Here is a 20767-nt window from a genome sequence, read left to right as displayed (position 1 = left end):
AGTCGAAAGTGGCTTAATGTAGTGAGAAAGTTCATTCAGATCACATAGTTTGAATGTTATCAAAGTATATACGTAAAGAATATTGACAACTGCTCGCGTGTGTAGTGACAATACTCTAAGCAAATAACTCCAAGGCGTTTATACCCGAGTGACGAATCTCTACTTTATGAACCTTTTGGGTCATGACCCAGCCACAGTTTGCAAAATATTCCTTTATACAAAAGAGAAAGAAAATGTAGCGAAAGATCATGGCCGTGTTTGATTTGAGTTGAGCCGTTATTGCTCTTTCGGTGTAATCAATGTTCAGTTCCAAACGGTACGGGAAGAAATTAGTTTCTCATGACAATTGCCGTACGGTGTGATACATCTGTGGTAGAGATAAATCTACTACCTATGTGTGAGAAGCCAGCCTCAGACAGCTGAACCACATGAATAGTAATGGCCACTTCCACACGGCGGTACAGTAGCGCCTTTCATTTAGCTAAAAGCCGCTGGTCTTCCAAAGCCCTGGAACACCATCATACTTTACCTATAATGAAAACACCGACAGGAAGACTGTTGTCTCTCCGTTAAATAATTTACCAAGAGTCTTACGATATTCACGTATCATAGTGCGTTATGCTGTCCCACTAGGTCGTTGACAGTCAGTGTATTAACCACATTATAGCTGACGCTCCCTACTGCTCTTGGCGGAAGATCAAAGTCTCGCGACTCCCCAGTCGGTCCCCTGTAGTCTGTGGGGTAAGACATCACTGAGGAGTCACGACGCGAACCTTTGCTTAGCCATCGGCCAGTCAGCGTGTTCATGAAACTTGGCTCGATATAATAACTAGCTCACGGGCATATATCCCGCATCGTTATGACTCTGTTGCTGTTGTTACATATGGAAGGATCTATTTGTATGTCACTTGTGTTATCATGTATATGTACATGAATGCCTCGACTTTAGGGGCAGTGCTCAGAATGGGTAATTCAAAGTTAGTAGTCTTAACTAAAAGTGGTTGTGAACAAAGGATTTTCCGACTTACTTTCTTATAATCACATTGCATGGCAGCGAGAAGATTTCCTGCAAAGAAATGAAGGTGGCCTGCATGCATACAACCCAAATCAACCGCCATCTGCTGGACACGATGCTCCTTCTTTGTCATACGCACATGTTGTAACACACAGATTACTTACTCCTTCACCACCCAATCGGAATGTGTAAATTCGAAACAATGCCGATAAGGATCAACCTTACCCTACACGTTACTCTACATCTTACCCTACACTTGTCTTACACGTAACCATACACCTTGCCTCCACCTTACCCTACACGTTACTCTACACCTTACCTACACCTTACGTTACACCTTACCCTACACGTTACTCTACACCTTATCTACACCTTACCCTACACCTTACCTACACCTTACCCTACACGTTACTCTACACCTTACCCTACACCTTACCATATACGTTACACTACACCTTACTCCACACATTACCTTATTCCTTACCCTACACGTTACCTTACACGTTACCAACACATTACCCTACACTTTACCCTACACCTTACCAACACATTACCCTACACCTTACCCTACACCTTACCTACACGTTACTCTACACGTTACTCTACACCTTACCCTACACCTTACCAATACCTTACCATACACCTTACCCTACACCTTGCCTTACACGTTACTCTACACCTTACCCTACACATTACTCTATACCTTACCCTATACATTACTCTACACCTTACCTACACCTTACCCTACACCTTACCTTACACCTAACCCTACACGTTACTCTACACCTTACCTTACACTTTACCCTAGACATTACTCTACACTTTACCCTACACCTTACGTTACACCTTACCCTAAACGTTACTCCACACTTTACCTTACACCATCTCCTCAACGATCATTATTTTCAACGCTCGTCTTCTATTTTTGGTCGGAGACCATGAACATATTTTGCTCTGTTGCGAAAAAAAAACAACAACAAATTTTTCAGCACTCATCTTTTTGACTCCTGTTTGAAACGTACAAATGTGCATTGTCCATTCAAAGTTACCGGCCCCGATAACACAGTTGGTAGAGCGTCCGCTTCGGGAGCGGTAGATCCAGGGTCAATTCTGGGTCGAGTCACACTTAAGACCTTAAAAGAGGCAATTGTAACTTCCTCGCTTGGCGTGAAGGGGATAGTGCAACGATTGGTTGACCCGTATCAATATAATGATACCCGCTCGGGCGGGCCGGCTTACATGCCTTCGGTAAGGGGTCTCAGTGAAGCAGCACTAGATAAAAGAGTGGTGGAAATCGGACCTGCAACAAGGAGGCACATTACATGCACTCTAAGGATTCCTTCGTCGTCATCTGACTGAAAAATTGTTAAGTGCGAAGTTAAACCCAATGCATTCACTTACTCACTCACTCCATTCAAAGCCCACGATATCCCCCATCCGATAAGGGAATAAACCAACTACCTTAGAGATGTAGAACAACGGCTATGATTACTAAAAATACTAAAAATAACACCCGTGATACTTTATTTATACTACATTTCTCAGCTGATGGGCGGTGATTGATTTGTAAACTCCAGACCATTGAGGCTCCATGGAATTTTGCCTGATGATCATGTCTACTTCATCTTCACATTGAATCTCTTCTCGTCTAGAGTTGTCGTTCCTGTTTCGCCTTTTCCTCAGTGTCTCGAGTTGTAATATTTTGACAATTTCTAAAGACGTTATATCCTATTCACCAACAAGTTTTGTCGTCAACCTGACCTCAATGACCACTGTAAAACACAATGGCCTTCGCACTAACCATTGACATTGTTCTTGTAAATATCAATCATTTAACACTCGTCAATGCTGTTCAAACCCGACAGGTCTTGTTAAATGCCCTGTTCACGTTGAGAGAACGAAAATCCCTAAGAATGAAGATCGGGCATTGAAGAGTGTGATATGTACGTTGCACAGAGATTGCAGAATAAGCTGGAGTTCTTTCTGTTAAACCTTAAGTGAATTTGTAGGTGTCGCACCAGAAATCTGTATACCAATGGTTAACCTTGATCGACGTTAATGTTCAATAATGGCAAGATCGGTTTCCACCAAAGTACGAAGAAATTATCTAAAGTTAGGACGGAATATGAAATACAATATAAAAGACTAGAGCGGCGACGACAGTGTGGTAGATGGCGAATGGTGACACGTAACACTTAATGTTCAGTTTAACTCAGTTTGAGTTGTATTCCAACTATTCACGCAAATGCTAAAATAGGGGCAAGGCATTGTTATCCAAACCGTCTAGGCCCTACCACGCTATAAGTTGTCGTGAAGGCAAGTGTGTATCTCATCTGAGCTCTACTAAGTCAGGAGGCCCAGAGATCAAACCCTATCGCCTCATAAGAAAGACTTTTAAAATGGTACTTGCTGTTGCCTCGCTTTGTGCTCAGCACTAAGAGGTTAGAGCAAGAAAACATGACTGGTTGACCGGGTATCAGTGTAATGTGACAGGGTGGGGTGTCATGTCTGGTATCTTCGGCATGATACTTCAGTGGCGGTAGCACTTCGGCGGCATGGACTCGCCCTACCATAAGAAGACAGTATATGTACACGCACCTAATGACTCATCGTCGTCATATGACTGAAAATTGCTAAGTACGACGTTAAACCTCAAGCATGCATACATATACATTCTGAGCTCTACTTGCTACTGTTTATATATACATTGTGACAATATTTTTAATCTAAGAATTAACAAATCTAAGCGTGAAAAGCGACTTTCTGAAATAACTCGTTAACTACATAAGGTGTTCCAAGTCGATAATACGTGTACTCCTGAATCCTAAGGTTAAGCGGTGTATGCTCCAGGGACACGGGTAATTCCGCTTAATCTCTTTTGTGTTAAAATTTCCGAAGCAGTAATTACTGCAGGATATGTATAAAGCAGGCAGGGTTAAGCTAATTTTACAAGCCAATCTCAGTTCTATAGTAAAAAGGTTGGTCGTAATGAACTTCTGATGCACTTAATCCAAATGGTGTCTCAAAACACATTTTGGAAGACTAAGTGTATAAGTATATGTAACAGGCTGGAAATACCAGCGTCAAAGCTACGACGTCGAAATGAAATTCTTCATTCTTTATGAAAAGTTCATTCTTTTCCAAGTGTTTTCTTGTATCGTTCCTAAGAATGCTACCAGCAGGTTACATAACACTAAAAACATATTCTTAAAGGTCTTTGTCCAGTTCCCTTGGGACGTGACAGTTTAAGGCGCAGTTTCTCCGGTTTAAGTTATCCAGTTTAATTAACACAAACCTAATTACGAGGAAAAAATTACCTTGAACTGAACTGCCTGAGCAGGTTATTGCTGGTTACCGGCCTTTATGATCTGTCAGCACGCATGCGTATCAACTTACCTTTCATAATTCATGGCTTGCATGGCTCTGTTTTTACAAAGACGGTATCGTGTGTGTTTTCGGTGACACATTTAGTAGGTCATCTGTGCTAATGTATACACAGAACATGTACTTGTCGAGTTATTCTTCACCTCCCTACGCCCCCTCCCTGTCCTTTTGTGCCTAGGGTAGCAGAGAACAGCAAGAGCAGACGAAGCCTGTATACAGTTAACAGTGTTCATGTAACACTAGATGAAGTCGAGGACAGAACTGCAAGTGTAGTTGATGTGCTTTACCTGCTTGTCATCACATCACTTGTTCTTTCTTATTCCTAACACATTCTCTGTTCTTCTTGGCATGTAGGCGTCCAGGAAATTCGAAATTGTTGTCTTTTTCCCCCGGGTTTTAGAGCTTTATTGTCCGTCACTTGAGCGCGAGATACGGGTTCATTCCCAACACCGGTCGTGTGAAAGACTTTAACCACTTTTGTCGCTTGATGCCAAGTTGTGGCCAATGTAGGCATCAAAGCAGATATTCGCAAACCAGTCTTCAACGATACTGGACGCACGGGATAGAATTTAAATTTAGAAGGCCAATTTAAAAGAAAATGGTCAACACAAATAATAAAAGAACTAATAAACTGTTCTTTTTCAGCAAATTAGATTCATTTGTTAGACGGGTTAATGCAAAAACATTCATCAGCTGTTTGCTGGACAAGAATGAGTAAATATGGTGGATTTTGCAAGAACACATTTTTTCCCTAATAAGCTCAAGCAAAGTGTCAAGCACTGAAGGCTTTACGTTGATCCGTTTTGACAATTTTTATTACCTTTGATGTTTTATTTTTCGACTCTCTGTACTTTGGACAACTAACCAGCGTGTTCCGAAGGTCTCCATTTGTGACAATATCACGGTTCCCAGTCGTGGAATGTTTACATTGGTCTCGTCAGCTTATCATCTCATTGCGAGATCAACATCCACCCACCCTATCGCCACTGCCAAAGAAGGCTCTGTGATGGCACTAAAAAGTGTCCAGCTGCAAGTTCCAAAACAGGATTCATTGTGGAGCACAAATAACTCTCCCCTTGCCTGGAAGATCTATCCTTCCATCGATCTGACAATCTGTAGGGGAATCGTCCAGTATCAGTGGGACCATTTCCAAACTAAGAACACTAAGTGATAGATTAGGAGAAGGTCATATGGCCTGTATAGGAAAGAAATGGCTGCAACCTCTGTAGAGAACAGTCCCTACAGATCGCCATGTCCCGTGGCCTATGTCGTATTTCGCATTCGTTTTATAGACCAATGGAGAAATAATACTCTTCGTCAAAGTTGACAGTTATGTGGGAAGTAATATCGAAGGAGCTACTCTGTAGTAGCATTATGTAGTAGGTGTCTATTAGTAACGTATGACGTTCATTATTGTCTGTTAGTGCGCTTAATTTCCTACGTATTTCAAGGAGATATTGCTGAGCAAATATCGACGTCAATCCTTAAAGGTGTCCTAATGCAATGCTCGTAATAACACTTTACAAGATGGAAAGCCCTTGGATGGTTATTTTTCTAAGAAACATACGTGTTCAGGGAGATCAGATACAAATGTATTCTGTCACAATATATTAATGGTTTATGCACGTTTAGGGAATAGAAAATGTGCATTAAGATTCTACTCATCTCGTTTCTATTCATAAACGTAGATAGGGGATACCAGATGTAGGGAAGGTTGCCCCGCCGTCACAGTCTCTCCAACGGTAAATATTCCACGGTGATGCTAAATCGAGTACATTATGTCTAACAGAAGTAAGCTCCTAGTAAAACCTCTAGTGTAATGAGAAGTTTTTTTTGGGTGTGGGCTGGGGGGGGGGGGGGGGGTAATGTCGACAAAATCTAAATAACCTGAAGATAGCGCAACCTTAATGGCCCGATGTACCCGGCTTGTTGTCTGTATGATCTAACCACTCGATGACACAGCAGACAATTCGTTAGCGAGTATAACACCCGTACTTCCCCTCTATCCCTTTACCAATCAATAGTAATAATATTAACAGGTCTTCGCTGTTATGTCGTCTTCTCTTATTCGGCAGATCATGTGACCATTGTGCCCCTTGCAAATCGATTGGTTTCACCAAATTCCGTGCTTGAGACAAAACAAGTTTCTGGTGTACGACAAATCGTGTGGAAAAGCATATTCTGTGGCGGTTTAGAGGAAAACTGGAGGAAATGAATTTTGGGTGATAGAGGGCGCTGTTGGCACCTTGGATTTCTGCGGTCCTGACATACAGCCATATTGATTTACATGTTGGCGTGTGCCTAACAAGTGTCAGTAGCAATCAGACCTGATAAAAGTCGTGCACAACGCTCTCTGTTGTATCCGGAAGCTGGATGGTTTCCAGAGTAAGGCCAACTCCGCAAAGATCTGGCGGAATACAACTATTTTTCGCAGACGTGTGTTATCATGGTATATTCTGAGAAAAACATGCCCTTACTCTTTCCCATTTACTCAATAAGAAAATCACAAGCTGTCATTCTAGAAGAATTCAAAACTGTTGATTTAAAGCCACTTGCTCACCTTGTAATTTTACGCATCCAAGTAACGTTTCGGCATTAACATCAATAAACTCAACTACAACATTACGCAACTCAAGAGCAACCTGATCCTCTTTATATACTGACAGGTCCAGTTCCCTCAACATTCGCTACAATCACTTTACAAAAATCACAAAATAATGTCAACTTCTCTCTAATCCACTGAATGCCAGCTTCCCCATTTGCAATACGAATAAATTCGATTCTTTATTCTCTACTGTTTCCTTTTATGTGAATATACAGTTACATATTTCCTTATTTTCTTTACTTCTGAATACAGCAATATCAGCTTGATATTCAGTGATGTGCAGCCCAGCAACACTTATCACACTTAATAGGTTTATACTGACGTAAATAAGTTGATAAAAACTTAACAAAATATTGGTGAATGAATACGCAAAGCTGGATAACAGTGCAGTGTTACTTTGAACAAAACTGGACAACAGTGCAGTGTTACTTTGAACAAAACTGGACAACAGTGCAGTGTTACTTTGAACAAAACTGGACAACAGTGCAGTGTTACTTTGAACAAAGCTGGACAACAGTGCAGTGTTGCTTTGAACAAAACTGAACAACAGTGCAGTGTTACTTTGAACAAAACTGGACAACAGTGCAGTGTTACTTTGAACAAAGCTGGATAACAGTACAGTGTTACTTTGCAACTCTAGCTGTAAGACATGTTGTTTTCGTCTGTGTTCAGACAGACACTGTGGAAACATACTGTCGTTAATAACCTTCAGGTATCATTAGCAGGCATCCCAGATTAGCTCGTTACAAGAAAGTCAGCTGGGCTTGTTGGTTATACCAGCCTTCATTAGCCCACTGATCCCTTTGTTTTTTCTCTTTTTTTTGGCGGGGGTAGGGGTAGGGGTGGGGAGTGGGGGTGGGGTGGAGGGTTGTGCAGTCAATGCAAAACCATTACCTTGTGTCTTAGACAAGTAACGTCGAGACACAAGTCTTCCTCTGCCGCGTATAGTTCTATTAGTCTTATTTCGGTATACAGGTGGCTTATGAGAGCCATTTCAGTGTACCGTTAGCTTACGATAGACCGGTAAGGTACTAAATTGTCATGTTTAAGAATGCACTGTCCATTGGGTAGGCATATTTGGAAATGATTGCCATTTCATGCCGAAACCAAGAAAGTATAAATAAATACAGAGGGCCTAGTTTTCTTTCAATTTCAAATTATGTGCCACGGCTCGGCTTTTAGAACGATTAGAGAATTGCACCAGGCTAATTCTGTGACATTCACTTTGTCCACGGGGGATTTGACTCTCTTCACGATAGGAAATGCCCACCATCGATTATCTCGGTATGTACGTCCTAGGAAACCATCGCTTGGATGTCGTTTAAGAGATTTGTTGTGTTCGGGATTAAGACAAAGACTGCTAGGCTAATAAAGACCACCGTGAAGTAGTTTGATGTACATGTACCGTATTATATCCTCAGTCAGACTTGGTTACCGGTCTTCAAACTTTCGCTTTGGTAGGTTTCCTAGATATATGGGTTAATCAAAGAATGAAGCTGTTCTCAGCTCAGATTGGTGATGAAAACTAGCGGTATTGTATTTAAGGTTTATCTGATAATCATTTTAGCGGCGTGCTTAGAAGGTAGCATAATTCCATAGACACGTCCAGTTGTCTCTTGTGATAGCTAAGAGTCAGGAATCTTGTGATTCTTGGCAACTCGGGAACTTTTCACTGAAAGACGCTTAGCTTAGCCGAGAAAGACCCAAGAAAGGCGTCGTTCGAACAACGACGAAGTCGTTCTAGACACTCAATTGAAATTACGGTTCATAGGAACTGCGAGGGCTTTATGACAGATTAATTCAGGCAATATAGCAATTAGGGTTGTTCTTGTGGGGCACCGGGAAGTATTATCTCTCATGGCGGGGGTCAATTATTCCGTGCGATTGTATTTATCAAGGAACGCTTCAAAGCGCTCCTGAGAATACACTGGCGTCTTGTTTGCCAGCATTTTTTGTTCGAACTCGTCACATAATCCTATAAAAACATGTTTTCTTCTCTTGCAGATGGCCCGACGAAAGTACAAGTACAGATATACGTCTACAGTGTGGATTCTTTTAACGAAGCCACTATGGTAAATATTTTATCTCCGTGCTGGCCGCTGGGTCAGGCGATGTAGAGGATTATGTAGTCTAAAGAATCGAGCCGAGGCATCGGGTCACTTAATTACTGGACGAGACAGCTTTTCTCCCGCTAACGAACGTAGCAAACCGAGAAAAAGCCCCGGCTTATCAGCCCACGTGACATTTTGCCAATGAAGGGGACATCCGGCTAATCGTTAGAGCTTTGTCCCCAACTTGCGGGCCAGCAAAAAGTAATTAGCCTGAGATAGCGTGGACAAATCTAGCAGCAAAATAGACTTAATTGCTTATTACATATCCAGAAAGCTTGCCAAGAGGTTTTAATGAACACAAGTCTTTAATACTGGTCAGGTCTGTACACGTAAAGCAGCTGTTAACCCACGGACGTTAATTCCCATGTCGGTTAGGATCTTACAAGAACCCTTATCAAACAGCAAAGATAGAGCCCTAGTTACCATACTTCACGATGAGTTACATCCGCCTGACACAACATCTTTCCAAATGATGTTAGCGTAACGTGACTTCTGACGCGTGTTAAACAACACCTGAAGATCTTCTGACAAACCGATCCTTTAGGCTTTTAATGGGTTTTGTCCTCCTTCTGTAATCTCAGTTAGCAATGCCAACAAATGTACTCAATGACCCCTAGAGCTATCACGTGATCTGTCAAAGCCGTAGACAGCCAATGAGGTGGAAGTAAAGAAGATAAACTGGTTGGATATCGTCTCGCCCGGCATGGCACATTAACCGTAAATAGCTATTGGCAGACAGTTAAATCATCGCCCACCCTGATCTCCTTTACAACATCACAGCGTGTTTGCGTAGTAAAGGTAATGGAGCGACTAATCGCAGTCAACACGATGAGTTTTCGGGAGACAACTCTGCTTTTGTCCTCAAAGATTCCACAAAGCTGGCAAAATCAGGGAGACAAATACAAAACAGACGGTGCAGTTTACATTCAATTCTTTTTATCTCTTATCGCTGCATAATGCGCAGACTTTGCATTACACCATGGTACGTGGTAAGTTTAACATCCCAAATCACCTTTTCTAATAAAAATATTTTTTAACCGCTATTAACTAAATATTGTATCCAAAAATAATCAAAATTACCAAATGGCTAATATCGTCTCGTTAAGATTAACTTGTTTTCATTTCTTGTATTCCTTAAGCGATTTTTGATATTATTTTCTAACATGATTTGCCATGCGACATTTCATAAAAACCTCCACGGTAATCTGTACTGACTTAATTTCAAATTGTCCAGAGAATTAAAAGGCCCCCTGCACTGGCATCCTCACTAGGAGCGGAGAGAACAGTAATTTTTGAGTGGATTGATTAAAGATTGAGCCTGTCAAAACATCAATGTTTTTATTATTACGTCGCGGCACTAATTCCAGCCAGAGTCTTGTTCTCTATTTCCAGTCAACGTTAAAACGATTGACAACAGGCTCTGAATCTTGATCAAATAAACCACATCTCCAATAACAAAACTAGCCAGCGACTGCATAATGTAATTCGCGCACATTTCATCAGACTCTGTCGAGTTGCTCATTATACTACAACAGTTTACTGACATTTAATAAAACGCCACGCTAAACAACGTTAATTAAAAATTCCACCGGCTCTTCCCCGGTGTAGCGACCGTGGTATGTCCTGGTGAGCAGCCGTGGCATGTCCTTGTGACCGGCCGTGGTGTGTCCTGGTGCACAGCCGTAGTGTGTCCTGGTGAGCAGCCGTGGTATGTCCTTGTGACCGGCCGTGGTGTGTCCTTGTGACCGGCCGTAGTGTCTCCTGGTGCACGGCCGTGGTGTGTCCTGGTGAGCAGCCGTGGTATGTCCTCGTGACCGGCCGTGGTGTGTCCTGGTGAGCAGCCGTGGTATGTCCTGGTGACGTAGATGTATGACACCATTGTCAGGTAACCGTATCAGCATTTTCTGGCTGCTACAAGTGGCAACATTCCATGCATCGTTATCTGATAGAACATTAGCAAGATTAATGGCCTGCTGTTAAATATTGTGTTATACACTTGTGTTCGGAATAAATCCACAAGTTTATACACTTGTGTTCGGAATAAATCCACAAGTCATGTACATGACAAACTATTACCTCGTGTGTCCTGGTGAGCCAACGCGTCATGTGTCCTGGTGAGCCAACATATCTTGTGTCTTGGTGGGCGATTGAGCCAACTCCTCTTATATCCTGGTGATGGATAGAGCCAACTCCTCGTATCTCCTGGTGAGCGATAGAGCCAACTCCTCTTGTGTCCGAGTGAGCGATTGAGCCAACACCTCGTGTGTCCTGGTGAGCCAGTGAGCCAATTCCTCTTGTGTCCAGGTGGTGCGGTTGAACCAACATCTCGTGTGACCAGGCGCGCACTTAAACCAGCTTCGTAAGTTGGCGATTGAGCCAACACCTCGCAAGACCGAATGGGCGATTAAACGAATTAAACGATTGCACTAAGACGTCGTGTGTCCGGTTGAGAGATTGAGCCAGCACATCGTGTCCTGGTGAGCGATTGAGCCATCTTCTCGGGTGTCCTGGTGGGCAAATGAGCCAACTTCTCGTGTGTCCTGGTGAGCGAGTGAGCCAACTCCTCGTATCTCCTGGTGAGCGATTTAGCCAATTCCTCGTGTGACCAGACGAGGAATTAAACCAATATCTCGGTGTGCCAGTGTGAGCTATTGGGCCAACACCTCGCAAGAATGAATGGAATGCGCGATTAAACGAAAACTTCGTGTGTCCTGGTGAGCAATTGAACCAATGCTTGGTGCGTCCAGGTGAGCGACTAAGGTAAAACTTCCTATGTACAAGATAACGATTGGGCTCGTAGGTCGTGTGTCCTGGTGAGCGATTGAATCAGTGCTTGGTGTGTCCAGGTGAACGGTTAGGGTAAAGCCGCTTATGTACAAGACAACGATTCGGCTAGTAGGTCATGTGTCCTGGTGAATGATTGAACCAAATGCTTGGTGTTTCCATGTGAGCCACTAGGGTAAAACCTCATATGTACAAGACAGCGATTGGGCTAATAGGTCGTGTGTCCGGGTGAGCGATTAGGGCAAAACCTCATATGTACAAGAGAGCGATTGGGCTAACACGTCGTGTGTCCGGGTGATTGATTTGGCTAATACGTCGAGTGTCCGGGTAAGCGATTAGGGCAAAACCTCATATGTACAAGAGAGCGATTGCTAACACGTGATGTGTCCGGGTGATTGATTTGGCTAATACGTCGTGTGTCCGGGAAAGTGAGTTGGGCAAAACCTCAAAATGTACAAGAGAGCGATTGGGCTAACACGTGATGTGTTCGGGTGAGCGACTTGGCTAGCATGTCGTGTGTTCGGGTTCGCGATTCAGCCAATACGTCATGTGACCGGTTGTGCGATTGAGTCAACAAGTTGTGTGTCCAAGCGAGAGTCTTATCTTTACCCTAGTTATTTCATAGTTTCGCTCTCCGCTATGGTGTGACTTAAACAGTGTAATCAATCATCTGTAACAATCATCCACTATAGATGTCACCCTTGGCCGGCTTGTTTCATCAGCATCTGTATCTGAGTCCACAAAACACTTTGTTAACCAGTTCGCAAATACGCTCTCGATGATGTATGGGCGGCGTTACTGTATTTGACGTGATTTGCCGGCTGTCTGGTCAGTCTTATAGAGTGCTGGTAAAAGCTATTTGATGGACTGAATACATCGGCAGTAAACATGCGCTAGGTAAATCACGGGCAGCATAAACATATACTAGATAGATAAAGAAAGCATAATCATGACAGCCTCTAACTGATGGAAATTTGAAAATGTCAGAAAAATTTCCAGCCAAATCTATCACGACACTTCTGAGAATCATAAATCCAAATAATCGCTAATATTTCTTGCCATTTCTGAGTATTACTGATGATTTATGATATGGGTAACTTAATATTTCAATTTATTCTTGACACTAAAATATTTATACGACTTGCCCTAATATGTAATATTCTTTATGAAAAAAAAATCAGTTAAAAACTCGATGGATATACAACAACCAGTGAGAACAATTTATAGAATCAGGTTTAGAACAAAGTAATAATGGCTACACCTACGTGGAAATGACTCAAACGTAATAAACATAACTGTAAAACTTTACGACTATGTTTTATTGTCTCGCTGGAGTTATTACAAAGCTAGCGATGTTAAGGACGGGAAGGCCGGAGTGAATGACTGTACAGTAGTTTACGATTGTACGGTAGTAGACAATTTGAGTTTGCTGAACATGCATTTAACAAAAAAGATTTGATTTTAATAGATATTTTAAGCATCATTCAATGCGAAAATGCACTTCTACTGATTCCGTGAACTAAGAAAAACCATTACAGTTTGGATGGCCGGATGTCTTTTCTGACTTTTGCCCAATTTTAACTATTGCGTTTAATCGCAGAAGCGAGAACAATAAAGCAGTTATGAAGATTGCTCCACAGACTAATAAAAGACCATCTTTGTTGACACTGATGACTTGAATTTAGCTTCTTAATACAATGAACAAGGCGTTAAAAGCTTGCGACGACATTCCGTTCATCTCGCAGCTCAGCATTACACTTTGTCGAGAAGTACAACTGGTTAACCCTTTTGTCTGAGCTTGACGGGGGAAAAGCCTTGGGTAAGCAAAAAGACCTGTTACAAATTACTTCCTTCTCCACTCCACCCTCGGAGAAACTGGGAATCAATCAGTAAAAGCAGATGTCAATTTTAGAGACGGTTCACATTGAAGTATGTTATTTTTGGTCACATTAATTTTCCAATACTACCTCCTGATGCAGGAGCATTTGATTTCAGCCCTACAAACCCCATTCTGCGACATATTCAAGGTTACAGCGCTTATGCAGAGAAAAATTCTCTCTGTACACTATTCCTCTTTTGAATACATAGAAGCCCGAACTAAGAATTCATGCATACAATTACACATTTTGAAACTATCTGTCGTGTGTTGGATCAAATTCAACAATTTTTGTGAGCTATATTTCGTCATATTCTCTGAGATTGTAATAAAGATTCATTGTTTAGTTCAACTTTTCTTCACCTGTTAACCATGTTAGCCAAGGACAAGATTCCTACAGACTACATATAATGTCACTGAGAATTAGCTCACATCAGAGGTAGCAAAGTGCAAATACGTGAATCTGTGCATTTTGTTTGTTTTTCTTAGTATGTTGAATATATACGCAAATGTTATCAAAATAAAAGCAGGATGCTGCTCAACGCATATAGCTTGACACGTCACCTTTCAAAGTTTCTTCGATATTTCAGAGAAGTTTAGCCACTCGCCTGAATAGTTACATAGTTTTTCCGTTTTTTATTACGTAATTGTACTTGTCTGGTTTAAGATCTGTCTACATACAAGCCTTTCTTAGTGTTGCTAATCTCGAAGGTCTTGTAACACTTTTGTAGTTGTAACACTTCTGTAGTTGTAACACTTTTGTAGTTCGCCCTTGTTTTATAAAAATCTTATTCCCTTTCTACTGACAATGTTGTATGATGTAGAGACTTAAGTCGCATAAAATTATCGACTGCAAAGACACATTTCCAGGAAAGTAAAAAAACATATGGTTTTAGGAGATCATCTCCCGAGCTCTAAACACACGGCGTTATTCCCAATGGTCTACTGCGCTTTCTGAACAGACATTTAAGCCCTTCTTATAACCTTAAGTTGCACTAGCACAAAACTGTGATCTAAGAACTAGCTCTTTCGGAGTTCGGTCGTGTTTTATTTCTGTTTTATCTCCGACCTAACAGCCCAAGTTTCTGCTGTCCTCTCGATGGCGGGCCCGACATGGTCGTTAACATGGATCAGTCCGAATGATGAGGCACATTTTGCTAACTAGTTTTACCCGTGACTAGTTGACGCGAGCTACACTGACGAACGCCTGAGTTCATTATATGATTAAAATCCTCGTCAGAACCACATATTCCGCGCACGTTTTAAAATTGCGTTTCCGGATCGTCATGTGGCAGCGTGTCTAATCGGTCTAAGACTGTCTGGAAAGGCTTCTGGGATAAAACTGTGACGGTCTCTGACGAGTGTTGCCCTCGGAAATCTATTGTAGTCTAGACTGGATCCTGGTGAATCCCTTCTCAATCCTCGAACTCGGATTGTTACTCAGCCTCCAAGATTCCGGCGTGAAAACCTGCTGCTTTAGTAAGCACACTAAACTAGTTAAGAGAAAGTCCGGCTTGTTCTCTTCTGTTAGGTTTTCAGAGTGACCATAAAACCTTATTTTATCCACTAAGCCTTATTTAATCAGTTTTTCGTTCTGTCTGTCCCAACAGGATTACTCGCTGTGCATCTTCCTGCAACAGAAGTGGATCGACCAAAGACTGCAGTGGCAGGGGTTTGACTATCACGAACCATTGGAGCTGGACGCAAAGTTTATGGACGAACTCTGGGTGCCCGATACTTTCTTTTCCAACGAGAAAAGCGCTGACTTCCATTACGTTACCGTACAAAACCGCATGATGCATCTCCACAAGGACGGCAAGATTTTATACAGTGTTAGGTTAGACTTTCTTCATATGTAGAATGCAATCACTTGGTCGAGACGTCATGAGTGACACTTAGTCTCTGAGGTAACAGCCCATTCTTCGCAGGGAAGTAACTTGAGGTTACAACTATATGAATTTTAGAAAATTAGAAGACTGTCATAACTATTTCTGGTTTTCAACAGCTCTAGTCTGACAACGTGTTTGCTTAGTTTCACATTTCTAAGTTTTACGTGTTGCCTACGTGTTTACAACGCCTAATTTACGAAATGAGATACTTGGTGAGGAAGGCCTGCTGTTTGAGTCACAACATGTGGTCCACATACATCACCAAGAGATGTGCGGCTTTTGATACCCTCAAACAATCATGCTTTTTGTATCATTGTAAAAGGTACATTACTAGGGGGATAAGTCTAGTGGCCTAATTTGGCTGAAAAAAGGTAATTACTGTAACACGCACGTGAAATTGTTAATGTAATGACGAAACTTAAGGTCCGCAAGGAACAGGTGGCATTCTTGTGGAGAGAAAATGGTAATAGACACGCTTAGTCTGCCCAAGTAAGCAGGACAGAGGACAGAAGACAGTAACTGTTCTTGGAGAAGCTTGCCACCTGCGGTCTGTCAGCAAACTTTGAAGACGACCCGTTATTCTAACGGTACAAGACGAAGACAGATCCAGTAACTTAACTTGAATCAATGGCTCCAGTGATCAGAGCGTTCGGCAGCTGACCAGTTCGAGCGGCATTAGCCTGTGACGTACATGACGGACGATCGACAAGTCACTGTTAAATCCCCATCAGTCTCTAATTTTTGCATGATTGAAAGGGACAACTCATTGACTAGCCTTAGACCGCCACAGTCTCAAGGGCTGAGACTTTATCAGTTCCTCTCGTTCACATGTCTTGCAATAGAGCAGAATTAAGAATGCAAAATTAATCCACGATAGTAACAAAAATTTACTTGTACACACACATCCAACAGTTAGTGTAACTAGCCGTTAGGTCTTTGACCAGTCGAACGACATGAAGTCATTTTTAGAAACGTCGTCCGGCAACACAGCTCTTGGGTAAATGCCACGACTGTATCCGATTGGTCGATGGATTGTAGCTAATAATGGCGTCTCCCAGGAGTCATTTGTCTCGCCTTAAAGGGACCACTGTCAAAATGCTCACACTGATGCTGATAGCCAAATTCTCCTTAAACGACAGCTGAAGAAATGGGCTTTTATCGTGTGGCAGAAATTTATTTTTATGAGGCCACCTAAACAAAAGAACTGAGTTCTTCATTGAGCAGAACTGTCTATTTCTACAAAATTGGAAGGTAATCGCTCTCGGGTCGGTTCTCTGAGTATTGAATTTAGTGTCGTTTAGAAAACCACGTGTAAATTATGCTCAAAAGAGATCAATTTCGTGGTGGATGTGAAAGATCAGTTATACAACGAGATGGGTCTTGTAGCACTATTAAAAGGGCATCACAGCTCTCACTTGGTGTGAAGCCAAACTTGAGTGAATGGAGCAGGAATTGGTGAATGATGTACATCTGAATTACTCCAGGCCATCCTTCATAAGAAAGCAAGTCTTCCCCTGGGACTATAATCAGCGTAGAATCCCCAGAATTTGTCGCCTTCTTGGGAATACACCATTACCAGATATCTATTTCTATTTTAATCAATATCTCATCTTACAGATCAAATATTCTGTTATCAATGTGCCATTATTTTTCACAAACTGATACAACACGGATTTCTAAATGAGTTATTCTCTTTTATTGTCAGATTATCTCTTACCCTGAGCTGCCAAATGAAGTTGCACAAGTACCCATTTGATTCACAAATATGCAGCATATCTTTGGAAAGCTGTAAGTAATTTCTATGTTTCATATTTATAATAAATGTATTTCAATAAGTTATTATATACAGATATTTGCTTTAAAAATAGTGTAGCAAGATTATCCGAAAAAGTTTCTTGTATTTTTTTTTCACTCTTACAATTGGTAAGAGGTTTTGGGAGCTTTTGGGTCTGTTTGTATTTGCCATCAATTATACTTCTTTACTATCAGTTATACATCTTCGTTGTCAGTTATACATCTTCGATGTCAGTTATACATCTTTGTTGTCAGTTATATAGCTTTGTTTTCAGTTATACATCTTTTTCTGTCAGTTATATATCTTTGTTGTCAGTTATACATCTTTTGCTATCAGTTATACATCTTTGCTGTCAGTTATACATCTTTGCTGTTTGCTATACACCTTTGCTCTCTGTTATACATCTTTGTCCTTAGTTATACCTTTTTGCTCTCAGTTATACCTCTGTGTTGTTAGTTATACGTCTTCGCTGTCAATTATACATATTTGCTGTCAGCTATACATCTTTGCTGTCAGTTATACATATTTGTTATCAGTAATACATCTTTTCTGTCAGTTATACATCTTTGTTGTCAGCTATACATCTTTTGTTGCCAGTTATACATCTCTGATGCCAGTTTTAATCTTTGCTATGAGTTATACATCTTCGTTGTCATTTATACACCATTGTTGTCAGTTAGACATCTTTGCTGTCAGTAATACATCCGTTTGCCGTCAGTTATACATCTTTTGCTGTCAGTTGTACATCTTCGCTCTCTGTTATACATCTTTGTTTTCAATTATACATCTTTAGCTGTCAGTTATACATCTTTGCTGTCAGTTATACATCTGTGCTATCAGTTATACATCCTTGATGTCAGGTATACATCTGTGCTGTTAGTTGTACATCTTACTTGTCAGTTATACCTATTTGTTGTCAGTTATAAATCTGTTTACTGTCAGTTATACATCTTCTCGGTCAGTTATACATGTTTGCTATCAGCTATACATGGGTTTGCTGTCAGCTATACATTTGTGCTTTCAGTTATACGTCTTTACTGTCAGTTATACCTCTGTTGGTGTCATTTATACATCGGTTAGCTTTCAGTTATAAATTTTAGCTGTCAGTTATACATCTTCGTTGTCATCGGTTTGCTGTCAGTTATACATCTTTGCTGTCAGTTATACATCTGTGCTATCAGTCATACATCTTTGCTGTCAGTTGTACATAGGTGCTGTTACGTGTTCATCGGTTTGATGTCACGTGTACATCGGTTTGCTATCAGTCATACATCTTTGCTGTCATTTATAAATCTTTTTGCTATCAGTTATACATCTTTGTTGTCAGTTATACATCTTTGCTGTCATTTATACATCTTTTTGCTATCAGTTATACATCTTTGTTGTCAGTTATACATCTTTGCTGTCAGTTGTACATCGGTTTGTTGTCAGTTATACATTGTTAGCTGTCATCGGTTTGCTATCAGTTATACATCTCCGCTGTCAGTTATACATCCGTTTGCTGTCAGTTATACATCTTTGCTATCAGTTATACATCTTGGCCGTCAGTTGTACATCGGTTTGATGTCAGCTGTACATCTTTGCAGTCAGTTGTACATCGGTTTGCTGTTAGTTATATATCGGTTTGCTGATCAAGTTCTTAGGATCGTTGTCTACACTCGTACAGCGCCGTGAAGAGGACATTACATATTGCAGTATGCTTGGGGATCAGGGCATGAAGAAGGAATCTCACGCTGGCAACCCGTACTTATGTTCAAGGCCAGCATACATGCATATGACGTTTATGTGCTATCCATGAGTATTACAAAGCCCTCAACGGAACATTCGTTAAGAAATGATCTCTGGAGTGGCATACGAATGTCCACTCAGTCAATACAATTTCACTTAATTGTACTCGATAATACATCTTTCACACTTTCAGAGAACTATCAAAAGACGTTCCACGGGTTGAAAGAAATTAAAGTAATTCAAAAGAGCTTTTCTTAACGCAAACTTCTACAGAAGAATAACTTTGCGACTTCATTAATTCTGCCTTTGAAGCCTCCCATTTGCATTTAAGGGACAATTTAAATATTTCAGTAAACAAATAAAAATATGACAAGGCAATTATAATTACTATTAGCTAACTCAAGTGGAAAGATGCGAACGCCATTAGCGTTGTGATTTGGAGTGAAAGCTATTCAAAATTTCACGTGCAAGAAACACATTAGATATATTCTTTTCGGTTCTTTCTGGTTCTCGTTTTGCCAAATGCTGACACAAACAGTATAATATTTACATCCTAGCGGTAGCTTGTGTTGGCGAGTAGTTTTAGTGTTGCTCACTTTACCAGAAAGATTACGCATGTTATAGCATAACGAGGTCCGCAGCTGTTCCTCTATTCGCCGATATCTGTTCTGTGCAGTAACAGATGCCGTACTTCTCTGTCCTCTGATCAGAATAAAATATCTGCAGAGACGTCAGCCTAAAACAAAACACTGGCTGTATTGGGATATCTGCTCCCTAGTCACCATTTTTAAAACAAAAAACACCTTCTCGATGCTTCAGAAACGCGACAGCTTAGAGCCCAATATTTAGACCTTTGGTAAACTCATGTTTCACGGCAAGGCTCGATAATGAAAAACTGTTAGAAAATTTCCATTTCTAATCTGGACAACCCAGCGCCTGTACTAACTGAAAGATTTCTACGTCGTTGGTAAAAACCTTAAGATATGTAAGGGGAACCGGAGCATTGCCCTTTCCAGCTGTTTTTCTCTAAGAGCTGAAGCATATTGTATTTCTTTCGGGTTTCCGGACAAAACATTCGGTACGTGTTCCTTGAGGAGAATGTGGGACGAAACTTGAGGTTTTTGGGAATTTTGGTGTGGAGCTCCAAAGTGATATTTAATGTTAGACTAATCCCTTGTAAGCTTTTTCTAGAGCCCCGGATTAAACAAGATCCTTCTTTGAGAAGTCATTATTTCTATACCCGTCCGAGTCGGAACTGATTGTTTCCTGAATTTAATCTGGGCGATTTGACCAAATGGATTCCATCGAATCCTAGATGTACTTTTTTTCATCTCCACAGTGAAACATTGATTTATAGTGCGGCAGAGGAAATAATTGCAAACTGTTTCTCTCGGTGACTTTGAAGCCGAGGATTTCCGATGAGGTCTCCAATCTAAACGACACCGTCTCTGTTATGAACGGGTTGGACTGCGCAGCTTTGGTTCACAGTGGACTCCGTTGTTTCTGGTAACAAGAGATTGTTCCGGATCACATGACCTCTGGACACGCCCCAGTGCACCTGTCACCCAACCCTCGCCCTG

General features: G+C 41.2%; 1 protein-coding gene across 2 annotated transcripts in view; it reads left to right on the top strand.

The window, feature by feature from the left end:
- LOC135472260 (glycine receptor subunit alpha-2-like) overlaps positions 1-20767 on the top strand; it is an 85842-nt gene that overhangs the window by 56037 nt on the left and 9038 nt on the right. For both annotated transcript variants that reach the window (XM_064751674.1, XM_064751673.1), the window contains exons 3-5: positions 9009-9076; positions 15386-15612; positions 17370-17452. In XM_064751674.1, coding sequence (XP_064607744.1) covers positions 9009-9076; positions 15386-15612; positions 17370-17452 — 378 coding nt within the window. The remainder of the gene's footprint in view (positions 1-9008; positions 9077-15385; positions 15613-17369; positions 17453-20767) is intronic.

Source organism: Liolophura sinensis, chromosome 8 (assembly GCF_032854445.1).
Source record: "Liolophura sinensis isolate JHLJ2023 chromosome 8, CUHK_Ljap_v2, whole genome shotgun sequence".
In the NCBI taxonomy this organism is placed as follows: domain Eukaryota; kingdom Metazoa; phylum Mollusca; class Polyplacophora; order Chitonida; family Chitonidae; genus Liolophura; species Liolophura sinensis.
The sequence above is the reverse complement of the archived record's forward strand: the minus strand, read 5'-3'. Positions and strand labels throughout refer to the sequence as shown.